Genomic DNA, 13,450 nt, shown 5'->3' on the forward strand with positions numbered 1-13,450 from the left:
TAATATAATATAATAAATGCATGTAATTAAAACTAATAGCAACAATGACAACTAATTCTATTTATTATATTATATTATTATGTTAATAATGTAGATGGTACATTATTAATATAGTATAGTATAGTACAGTGTTTCCCAACCAGGGTGCCGCAGGGGTGCCGTGTAAAAGTCCTTCAAATATATAAAAAAAAAAAATTCTAATTTTTCAAATAATTATCTCTTTGTAAACTTTGTTCAATGCATGCGAGTGCTGCCGTATGTTCGAATATGACCAGTAATTTTCGCCGTCATCACCCGGCTGTAGTGCCAGAAGACGTGAATGAGAAGACTCGCGCGCTGTGAGAAAATTTGTCTCTGTGCACTCATCCGAAAGCGCGCACACGTCTCACAGCACGCAAATATTGAGTTCTCTTTCAAGTCTTGTTCTTGAACGGACAAACTCACACAAAAAGTATGTCAACATGTCCATCTTGATGAGTATTCTAGCTGACATAGTCTGTATATGCCTTAAGTAAACTTTATACAGTCAGAAAGACGACGCATATCCATGCATTAGGTCTTAAAGAGGCAGTAGCCTTTACTGCTGTCTGTTTAATGTCAAACAACAAAAGACAAGGACATCACTCACTGCTCTTGATTGAATATCTTTTGTAAGTTTAATAGGATTAATCTTCAATTTATACACTCAAATATGCAATGCTATTTTACATTCGATCAATTTCTGTATCTGAAAACTAATGTTAGACATACCTGAAAAACCTGAAAAGCATAGTTTATTTTATTAGTATCTTTACTCAATAGTATTTATTTGTGCTGCTGCTTGTATTTAAATTATTTGTTCTTATTAGTTTTTTTTTATTTTTTATTTGACATTAGTCCCATTTTTCCCTGAACATAGCAAATACTGAACCGTACCGAAACCGTGAACCTAAAACCGTGATACAAACCGAACCGTGAGCAATCTGTACCGTTACACCCCTAGCGTAACGTATGATAGGGGGTGCCACAAAATGGAGAACATTTTCAAAGGGTGCCATGACCGAAAAAAGGTTGGGAAACACGGGTATAGTATAGTATAGTATAGTATAGTATAGTATAGTATAGTATAGTATAGTATAGTATAGTATAGTATAGTATAGTATAGTATAGTATAGTATAGTATACTAATGTTTTAAGGCTTATTTAATTGAAGTATTGAAACCAGGGTAAATTATGGTGATTTCTTTAAGACAATTCCTTGTGAAAAACAAATCCTAGCATTTTATCTTTCCCCACACGTCTTGAGAACCCCTTTGTCCCCGCTCTCTCTCCACTGCTCTCTCTCTCTCTCTCTCTCTCTCTCTCTCTCTCTCTCTGCTATCCTCTCTGTCGACCTCTAGGTCTCTCGGTAAGTGAATGTTTTCCCCAGGCTGAGTGAGAGGATTGGATACAATGTAGAAATCAATGGCAATAAGAGAGGAGTGAAGTACTCCTGACACATACAAGCATGTGAATGTGTTTGCTAGCGCACTGACTCATCCATCTCCATATCGCTTTATTAACAGATGCCCCGCACACAGGAATACACACACACACACATACCGCATTTCTTTCTCCTTCATCCAGACAGGTGTTTCAGATTAATTAGATATTATCAACCAACATTTCCAAGGAAACGTGTAATTGAAGGTCCTTTATTACAGTAATAACTGTGAACAGCAGCACTTATACAGCCATTAACCTATATGTTCCTAATTGCCACGTACCAACTTCAATATAACTTAAACAGAATTTACAGTATCTTAACCATCTGCTCCAACCGACAGGAAAGTACCTTCGTTTCATGGCCCAGCAGCCCCTAACACTCCCTCACACTCAAACTGTCCAAACCACTCTCTCTTTCTCTCTTCCTCTTTTCTCTCTTTCTCCTCACACATCCATCCTTCAACAGCCTTGGGACCAGACTCTCATTTGACATGTTATTTGAACGTTTTGCAATACATGTTCATATTTTGGGCCTAATCGGATGCCATTTTTAGATCCCATTATGTTTTTAACCGCATTCTAACCAAAAAACACAGAGGACGGCACACAGCTTGGCACCTGTATAACACAGGCTGTTATGAATATGTAATATGAACACAGGAATTTAAGCGCCTGCTAAAGGTTTCATTAAATGTTCCAGTATTGTCAAATTGTATGCTTTGCACAATAAAAAAGTCTTTTTTGCAATTTATATTTTATTTAATTTTTTATTTTGCCTTTACGTATTATCTATTGTTGTGGAGGAGGTTGTGCGATTTAGATTGAATAAAGTATTTATAATATAATATTAATCTTTCATTTAATGTCAAGTGTTGGGCAAGTTACTCTAAAGTAGTTAATTGTTAACTACAAATTATATCTTCAACAGTGATTATTAGATTATTGTACTAATTACTCTCTCTAAAAAGTATTGCTTTACTTATTACTAATTACTTTCTAAATCTCATATCAACCTTGACCAGTTGAACAATACAAGGATAGACATGAAATTGTTCTTTTAATTCTTTCAAATAAATCATATAAAATTGCCAAAATTAATCTTGACTTGACCAAAGTATTTAAAGGAAGAAGATTATACATTTAAACATTAGACACAGACATGTGCGCACATACAGTGTGTGTGTGTGTGTGTGTGTGTGTGTGTGTGTGTGTGTGTGTGTGTGTGTGTGTGTGTGTGTGTGTGTGTGTGTGTGTGTGTGTGTGTGTGTGTGTGTGTGTGTGTGTGTGTGTGTCTGTCTGTCTGTACACATACATACATAATTTTATATATAAAATCTCTTTAGAAGTTGTAGTTTGTCTGAGCTGGTTATAACAGAACTGTCTTAAATGCAACTGCCATCAGGAGTTTTTATTTGGTCCCTTACTTTTAAGTTGGCTCTTAAAACTGTGGCACTTTACAAACAAAGTGCCATCATAAACAGGTCTTCTTCTTTCCATTTTCTGTCCATTACTGGAACAAATGGTGTCAGATCGCTTGTTAATATCTCTGTCCTCCATCTCATCCTTTGCTCAGACTGAGTGACAGGCTTTCACATTTTTGACAGCATAAAGACTTTATGCAAAGTAATTACTGCGCTAAACGTAAAAACATGAACGTCCTACGATTACATGCTATATGCGCTTCGTGCACTTAACATGGGTGTAAGAATTCCCACCAATTTAAATGACTTCCATTAGAACCGTTTTATATATTAATATTGCATTTTCTACAGAGTTATTACTCTAGGTTGTAGCTGTATATTTAGGGGGAAAATATGTTAATTTACAACAACTAAATGTCCATGTTCAGTTTTTTCCCCAAAAATACAGCCTTACAACGGTCAGCCATGTACTAGCGTTAAATGTAAAAGATAAATAGTAAAAAAACAAACCAGTCTTTTCTAAAATGACGTAAAATTGATGGATTTGTCTTTGCTTTTGTTTGTAGCTCTGAACGAGCCCACCATAGACTATGGTTTTCAGCGGTTACAGAAGGTGATACCTCGACATCCAGGAGATCCCGAACGCCTGCCAAAGGTACAAATAGCATTTCCAATATTTCCTCTATTGTTAAAGACACATCAACAGAAATGTGCTAAATTGAGTAATTGAGTCTTGATCGAAGTGAAAATATCACAATGTTTCTGACTGGGTCAGAGCATCTCCAAAACTGCAGCTCTTGTGGGGTGTTCCCGGTCTGCAGTGGTCAGTAACTATCAAAAGTGCTCTAAGGAAGGAACAGTGGTGAACCGGCAACAGAGTCATGGGCGGCCAAGGCTCATTGATGCACGTGGGGAGCGAAGGCTGGCCCGTGTGGTCCCATCAATTGGCTACTGCAGCTCAAATTGCTCAAGAAGTTAATGCTGGTTCTGAAAGAAAGGTGTCAGAATACACAGTGCGTCATAGTTTGTGGCTTATGGGGCTGCATTGCTGCAGACCAGTCAGGGTGCCCATGCTGACCCCTGTCCACCACGGAAAGCGCCAACAGTGGGCACTTGAGCATCAGAACTGGACCACAGAGCAATGGAAGAAGGTGGCCTGATCTGATGAATCACATTTTCTTTTACATCACGTGGATGGCCGGGTGCGTGTGCGTTGTTTACCTGAGGAACACATGGCACCAGGATGCACTATGGGAAGAAGGCAAGCCGGCGGAGGCAGTGTGATGCTTTGGGCAATGTTCTGCTGGGAGACCTTGGGGCCTGCCATCCATGTGGATGTTACTTTGACATGTACCACCTACCTAAGCATTGTTGCAGACCATGTACACCCTTTCATGGAAACGGTATTCCCTGGTGGCTGTGGCCTCTTTCAGCAGATAATGCGCCCTGCCACAAAGCAAAAATGGTTCAGGAATGGTTTGAGGAGCACAACAACGAGTTTGAGGTGTTGACTTGGCCTCCAAATTCCCCAGATCTCAATCCAATCGAGCATCTGTGGGATGTGCTGAACAAACAAGTCCGATCCATGGAGACCCCACCTCGCAACTTACAGGACTTAAAGGATCTGCTCCTAACATCTTGGTGCCAGATACCACAGCACACCTTCAGGGGTCTAGTGGAGTCCATGCCTCGACGGGTCAGGGCCGTTTTGGCAGCAAAAGGGGGACCATCACAATATTAGGAAGGTGGTCATAATGGAAGAAATCAATGTTAAGTGGTCTTGGTAATTTTTTCCAGAGCTGTATATATGTGTATGCATTTTGTATATGTGTGTGTTTGTGTATGTGTGTTTGTGTGTGTGTGTTTGTGTGTGTGTGTATATATATTGATAGCTGATTAATATTTAAAGGCTTAATTGCATGACTCCATTGAACTAACAGGTTTATCAAGAAACTATGTTGGGTGGGCTGAATCATGAATCATTATATAGCTGTATGCATTTCATCTGACATTCTGCTATCACTATTAAGTGCTTCCAGATCCTCCTTCCTTGATTCAGAAAGAGTGCTACAGCATTAGCTATAGCATCAAAGTAATGATTCTCACTTATGAAGGACTGAGATGGCGGGCTGCATGGTTATGTCATCATTGTCTTGGTGATGAAACTCATATGGTAATAATTCTGCTTGGATGAACATTAGAGTCTGTTGCAAAAGGACAGAAAGAGTTGCATCATGGAAAAAAAATCTGTCTGTTGATGTTGTTCTACTTCTACATGTATATCGAGCCATGTTTTGCATGTGTTGTGTTTGTTGTAATGTCATCCTCTAAGTGTAACAGGTACTCTGTATAGTACGTGAACTGTTTTTCAGGTTGGGCTATTTGGTCTTATTAAAACCTTGTTGTTTAGTTGCGCAAATAGTCCAAATAAGATAAAGTCAATGAATGGAGTTATTTAGTTTGCATTTGTTGTGTTGGAGCTCTAGAAATATGGCATAAAACAGGCTTTGTTCAATCACTCTGAAATCTCAGTTATACCAGGACTAGGTCAAGTGTCAGAAAACACTGGTTTAGATTTCGCTAAGTACAACGTGTTCCTGGATCAACTTTCTTGTTTGTCCTGGAACAACATTCCTATCGAAATCCTTTTTCGGGGGGAGGGGTGGGGGGATTTAGGGTTAGACCTCAGCTTAGGCCTAAGGTTTGGGACTAAAGGCCCCGATATACTTCAAGCGAAATTGAAGAATGAACTGATGTGACGTCATTTCGAACAAAAGCAGGCCAAAACGAAGTTCGTTTGGAGTTTGTTTTGGGAGTTCGGAACAGCTTGCGAAAGCAAACTCTCTGGAAAAGTTTGCTCCAGCTGGTAAACACCTTTGTACTACCATTAGCCCATGGCAATTACGTAATAGGTAGTTGTGCGTGGAGGCTCCGCCTTCTTTGACGTGAAAATCTTCTCTGGTTCGTTTCTTCTGTTCAGTCCATCGAGGTCCGACATCCAGGAGTGAAAACTTGAACACACTGGAGAGCTGCTTTATAGTGGAATATGAAATTGTAATTATGATGAAATGAGACAATGGCACTGCTTTTCATGTTTAATACCATAAAGCTATGGTATTAAACATGGTGTCTATGATATAAGTGCTAACTAAATAAACGTGATGTATCAGATTCTTACGCTTTATTTAAAAATACTTGTGTTTTGTGTGTTTATTTTGTTATTGAAATGAAAGCGTGCAGCACTTATTAATTATTCATCTGAACGCCCCTCTCAGCAGTGTGGGCGGTGTCGAGATGTTTGCTAACAGGATACCGCTTCTTTTTACCCCTAAGCGAAGAACGAAACGCAACATGCTGGCATTTTGATTTAAATAAGTCTTTTGGCTCTATAATAATAATGTCACAGAGGAACAATATCGTTGGAATCCCTTTAAAAATTATTTTTTTCAGCTGATGAACGATAAACACATTGAGAGCCAATCCGCATCCACACCAACCATTGTTCTGCCTTGGTGTGCATTCTAATATAGTTATAGTTATCTTTATAGTAATCAACAGGCCTTATATAATGTAATGTAATATAATATAATATAATGTAATGTAATGTAATGTAATGTAATGTAATGTAATGTAATATAATATAATAAATATAATATAATATAATATAATATAATATAATATAATATAATATAATATAATATAATATAATATAAAATAATATAATATAATGATATAGTCTCATAGTTAAAAACCCACCCATTAACTGTTGCTTTTAATTTATTAATTACAAAATGCATAATTTGATGAATAAATGTATATTATATTATATTAATTATATTATATTATATTATATTATATTATATTATATTATATTATATTTATTATATTACATTACATTACATTACATTACATTACATTACATTACATTACATTACATTACATTACATTATATTATAAATAGACATCTCTTTTATCGTGTGGTATATGACAAAGCTTTTTTTCCAGAGATATTTATTGTTAAATATGATGAATACATTTATTTTATATTATATTAATTATTATATTATATTATATTATATTATATTATATTATATTATATTATATTATATTATATTATATTATATTAATTATATTGTATTATATTATATTATATTATATTATATTATATTATATTATGTTATGTTATGTTATGTTATGTTATGTTATGTTATGTTATGTTATGTTATGTTATATTATATTAATTATATTATATTATATTATATTATATTATATTATATCATATCATATCATATCATATCATATCATATCATATTATATTATATTATATTATATTATATTATATTATATTATATTATATTATATTATATTATATTATATTATATTATATTATATTATATTATATTATATTAATTATATTATATAGTAAATGATACCTTCATACCTTCATCAACCTATCACAATCTTACTCTTGACAACCACCTTTCTCTAGCCCTGAAATCTGATTGGTTGATAGGAATATTGTTCCAGGACTAACAATAATGTTGATTCAGGATTCAGGATTCCTAGTAAGCAAAATCACTGAAACTTCAAAAGTTCCCATTCAACATTCAACTTCTATATAGGCGTATTAAGTATTATTATGTTTCGCTTGTTGAGATTATTCTGTTCGTTTCAAAAGTGTGCATGTTTGGTGATGAACTATATACATGTGAGTTTATGTTTAAGAGCGGTGTGTGCGTGTGTGGGTGAGTTTAAGAGCGCGGGCACCCAGAGGTGATCCATCATGGTGAAGTCAGCTGTCCAGCAGTGCCTCCCGGCAGGTCAGCGATCGAAGTCTCCGCTGGCCGGACTTTATTATTGCTCCACCACCAGTAATTGAGTCACAGCAGAGGGTGTGTGTGTGTGTGTGTGTGTGTGTGTGTGTGTGTGCTTGAGAAGAGGAAGAGAAATTATTCCAGCACACTGGCACCTCTGACATTCAGAACAGTGTTGAGCTCAATGAAGAGGTCGGACATATGGAGGAACAGAGAATCATACATAATCTCTCGCTCTCTCTCCATCTCTCTTGTCTTGGCCGCTGTCCCGTTGGCAGTGGTGGCGCCACACACGCACACACACACACACACACACACACACACACACGCTCTGTTCCTCTCCGCCCCATCGATTTTCTCGTCCTTATTGAGGTAATAACAGTTTGTTGACGGGGCTCTCTTTTCAACTGCTCACCTCAATCATACCAGCCCAGCACTGGGACGCCAAAGAGAGAGAGAGAGAGAGAGAGAGAGAGAGAGAGAGAGAGAGAGAGAGAGAGAGAGAGAGAGAGACTGGCACATACACATATGTTTACCTAGCCATCTAAATGAGGCATACCATACCAACTTCTATTGTTTTTATATAAAGCTAATTATATACTATATAATTACAGACAACGTTAAACCAATACTTTTTTAGAATAAAAATATATTTACTTCATGAACGATTGTTACCGTTGAGGATGTGGACGTACCTTATTGTCCCTAAATAGATGGACTGACTGATTAATGAATAATTTATTAACTTATTTTTAATTCGTCTAATTTGTGGAAACAGGTTTGTCCTCAAATTATAAGTAAGCACACATACAAAACAAAATAACTTAACCATAACTTAAGTTCAAGATATGTTTGCTTATTTTGAAGCTACTGTATGTGTTCACAATATGTAGGATATTTGTTATTTGTCTTAATTTTAGACTGTACAGATGTTACAGTAAAAACCTATTCATTGATTAATGGTTCCCTTATTCTATTTGGGGAAAACTGTAATAAACATAATCATGTAATTTTACTGTAAAATACTCTTAATTGTGCCATTTTTGAAAGTAAAAAAAGAACAAATCAGGTTTAGTTTTACTGTATTTTAACAGAATTATTCTGGCAACCACAGGCCAGTTTTTTCTGCAAAAACAAATGTTTTTTTTTATTATTTTTTTATACAGCATAGGAATTTCAGGCAGGATTGACACAGCTTTTATGTGAAACACCCTTTTTTTGTGTGGGTTAAGCGAACATTTGCTGGACAGCACATGCGATTATAGGTATTTCTTTGTTTTTTTACATTTTTATCAGTCATTAGAGAAACAATTATGGACATTATGAACAAAAGTGGCCTTTTTTCATTCCGTTTTTCAATGTTTCCCAAATCTAAACCTCCCGGTTTAGTTTTATATAGAGTGTGTGTTGTTCAAACTCAGACACAGACAGACATGAGAGACACAGAAGGACAGACGGTGTAGTAGCCCGTATGAAAGGATTAGAGAGGACAACAGAAGTGTGAATGCTCTACTGGACATTTACATTGACAATGAGGTCCGACATGGACCAACACAACCTGCCCATTTTGGTCCTTTTATTGATCAGTTTTTAGAATGTGTGTTCTTAAAGGAATAGCAATTCTGTCATGGTTTACCCTCATGTTACTCCCGTTGACTTTACTGATTCTGTGAACACAAATAAGATGTTCAAACCGTTCACTTTAAATCTTCTAAAAAAGCATGTTAAAAATTTGTCCATAAGACTCATTCTACAGCTTTGGGTTAGGAAAAGACAAAAAGTAATTCTTTATATTACAAAATAATGACCCATTTATTGAACACCCCCCACCTCCCAATTAAAAGCATAATAGTATTTTGTTGAGTATCATGTTTGATACATACGGCTTATATGATATAGTGAGACTATGGTGCTATTACTTGAGGGGAAAAAAATAATCAGATGTCCAAACTGTGCAGTAAGTGATGTTTTATATGGCCAAACCATGAGATGAAATTAAATATTACAGCAGTATAGCACACTACTTACATAAAATGTATATAAATATCAGTTGTCACTCTATATCTCCCAATAATATGTCTTACTACGATCATATTTTAAATGCCTCGTTTTATGATTGAAGCTCTGTAGTTTTTATTGTGGGGGCAAAACATATAATGCACTGCAATACAATGATGATTGAAAGATAATAAACGCTCCTCGAAAGCCTAACGTATCATATTTGACACTCACATTTTAACATGATTTTTCTAAACAGTGATGGATAATCAAATAAACCTAAGCTTCAGTCCAGAGAGTGTTTATTCTGAAATATTACTTGCAATATACAGGTTATTCTTGCATTTTCTTTATAAAAAGCATTAATGATTTAACAGCAAAAAGAACATGTACCACGACCAGAAGGTGGACATTTTTAGAATTATACTAAAAGGCCTTTTATTACTAAAAAGGTATAAACTATTTAGGCATTTAGAAGATTGTGTGCAACATGTTTTATCATGTCGATACTTTATAACGCGTATTGACTGAAAACCTTTTCTGGGAAACCAGATTTGCTGATATCATTGCATATGACGTTGTTGTCACCGTATGATGATGTCATGCTGTGTCAGATCTGATCTAATCAACACTGTGAACAAATGCAGACAGTTTAGAACAGTACAGGGCTTTTATCGGCTATCAAAATGATGATTTGAACATGATGTGCTACTTCCTGTAAAGTGTGGCACGGTCACGTAATGTCGGGGGAATCATGATCTTTTAAAAGTAGTTTGATGAGCTATTGCTGATGCAGTGCCATTTGGGACAATTGTGGATTCTCTAAAATCTACGGAGCCCCTAAAGGGACATGGTGAAGAAACAAAATATGGCATGGGATGAAAAAATAATAAGTCAATGCTTTTTGCTGTTTGCGTTCCCCTGAGAAACTTTGCGTTCACTCACAAAGAACACAAAAGTTTTACGATCGAATGCAAAGTTTTTTTGCAAGGGAACGCAAAGTTTCTCAGGGGAACGCAAACAGCAAAAAGCATTGACTTATTATTTTTTCATCCAATATTTTTTTCCACCACCATGTCTTTTCAGGGGCTCCATAAAAATATGATATTTCAAAGTTATGAATAAAGATTATTTGAGTAGATTTTACAAGAAAATACTCTCTATTTAAATACTGCTATTTCAGTTTTTATTCAATCTTGTCATTTCTTTGTAATTGTTTGTGAAACGTACAAATAATTGAGTGGGTGAGTGAAAATTGTTGTCGTAGTTATGTTTGATTATCAGTTTTGTTGCCATTCATACTGCATACAATAGAGTTTTATGTGCCTGCACTCTAGGATAAAGTAAACATTTTAGAATTTCCCAGAAATTGCAAGTAAATATCACAAACAATTACAAAGAAACAGCAAGTGAAACTTGTGAAGTAGAGAAACTGAAAGAGGATTTTCTTTTTAAAACGCACTGTACGGCAATAACCTTTTATTTACACCTTCGAAAAATCTTTTTTTATAGTGTGGTCCAAAGGCATAGAAAAACTTAAGAGTGTTTCTTATTACACTTGTGATGTATAGAGTTCAGTGTTTCTGCTGTTACAGTATTCATCATCGACCTCTGCTCCTCATCTTTTCTGCTGCATCTGATTGATGTTTTGGCTAAACTCACACGTACTAGGAATTCACTGCCTCCGGGCCGCCCCACGTTCATTCGGGGCCTTTCGCTCGCCAGTATCCCTTTCACGCTCCCCCACGCTGGGCCGCAGAGGGACTCTCCTCCGCCTCCTCGCTCTCTCCGCGGGATCTATCGCTCTAACAGCTCCCCGTGACGATAATGAGAGGTTAACACAGTGCCAGCACGGCCATAATTGAGTGAATTTAGCACCTTGGACAGCGCACTAAAACTCCTCATTGCTAGCCTGACCCCCCGTCAAGTTTTGTTTGTGCGTTTGTGTGTCTGTGTGTGTGTGCGGTGAGACACACCCCAGGCCTGATTGGAAGGCAATATGTTCCAACACAGCACTCGCACACATGCTTAGGGGTAAGATCCTGGTGAAGGTTGCGTTCAGATGGGGGTGGGGGGGTGGGGCAATTTTCTGCCTGTCACTCGGTTAGCTGGAGCAGCGCCCTTCTGCATTAACTTCTCCCACACGTGAACGTATATAAGGGAAACGCTGTGTTTGAGGACCGTGTGAACAGTACTGCAATGTAAACATCTAACAACAGTACATTTATGAAAAGATTTCACAGGTAACCATGATCATTAGATATAAAACTACTAAATTCATGAACATAAGAAGAAGAAATATCTTTGAAAACTGTTCATAAAAGCATTCGTGCATGCAACACTTTACGTTTATAAATGTTATGTGCATTTATGTCAATGAAACGGTTCATGTAAAATAGTTGTGCAAGCAATTTTCATTTATATCAGTGCAACAATTAACGTAAGAATGATTTCGATTTTTATCATTATGACCAAGAAAGGTTTATGATTGATTAACATTTATAACAATACAATTATTTATGTAAGATGGTAAGATCTTATGGAAAATTGTGTTAATGATGAATGTTATAAATTACATATGATGGTTTAACTTACATTAATATCAATGCATTTTTTTGTTTCATTTTTATTAATAATATTTTCGTACCATTCTTCATTAGAATGGTACTAAACTTGGAAAAGGTTTTAGTACATGATATGTAAACCCCCCCCCCCCCCCCCCCCCCCCCAAAAAAAACAAAAAAAAACAAAACATGATTCGAAAAGGTTAAATGGTCCTGAAAAATTTCATCTAGTGGAAGCTTTTGGTAATGCGCCCAAACAAAATCTTACTGAAAGCTAATTTTTTAAGATATCAAGTTCAAATTTGGTACACAGCTTGTTTAGATTTATGGCTTTGATTTTCTCCTAGTTTTAGAAAATACATATTTCATATAAAATTGGAAAAAGTAGTTTTGTGCATTTTTTATAATAATAAACATAAAATTCTATAACTTTTTTGATTTTCACCTTTTTAAACTTTTTTTTTTGCACTTCAGCAATAATCTGCCAATTGTCATCTTTGAAAAGAGACCAAACATAAGTCTGTGCTCCAAAACATTCAAGATTTATGACAGTTTAAGTTGGAAATTTAATTTTCAGGTCTATGCTCAAAAAGTGAATACATGGATTATGGGTATAATGGATATAACTACTGCATAATCATAATTTCGTGCCATAAAAGGTCCCCTAAAAATACAAAATATTAAATAAAAAACATTAGCGAACTAAAATATAGTTTGATCATATTAATTTATTATAGTTTAATAACACGTTAATTTCACTCTTTGACCGCCATGCAAAGAGCACCAGAGGGTTAATCATGTAAACGTATTAAAATAACATTTGAGATTTAAAATTTCCACATGTTCCACATTCAAAATCATATAAGCATTGCGGTTTTGTGAAAAATGTGAAATTCATGTGAATTTTCCTTAAGAGTGTTTTTACCGTTAAGTCGTTAAATGACAAACCTACCTGATAGGATCCATGTTTCATCATTAATTCATTGTTTGGCAAAATTTGCTCAAAACACAGGCTTTAGTGTGTGAACTTTTACTTTTATTGTGCCATTTGTTGCAATTCTCCCATGCTTGCTAGCTTGATAATGTGGAGATATTGCACAAGCCACATAATCACATTATTAAAACAACACAAAAGTCACTAATGCTTTCCAGCCATTGCACTTAAACAATCATGACACCCGTTGTCCTT

General features: G+C 35.7%; 1 protein-coding gene across 2 annotated transcripts in view; it reads left to right on the top strand.

The window, feature by feature from the left end:
- Nucleotides 1–13,450, top strand: part of ebf1b (EBF transcription factor 1b) — a 142,815-nt gene that overhangs the window by 119,975 nt on the left and 9,390 nt on the right. For both annotated transcript variants that reach the window (XM_079835387.1, XM_079835388.1), the window contains exon 11: nucleotides 3,452–3,540. In XM_079835387.1, the coding sequence (XP_079691513.1) occupies nucleotides 3,452–3,540 (89 nt within the window). The remainder of the gene's footprint in view (nucleotides 1–3,451; nucleotides 3,541–13,450) is intronic.

The sequence above is a fragment of the Gobio gobio genome, assembly GCF_949357685.1.
Source record: "Gobio gobio genome assembly, chromosome: 14".
Classification (NCBI taxonomy): Eukaryota; Metazoa; Chordata; class Actinopteri; order Cypriniformes; family Gobionidae; genus Gobio; species Gobio gobio.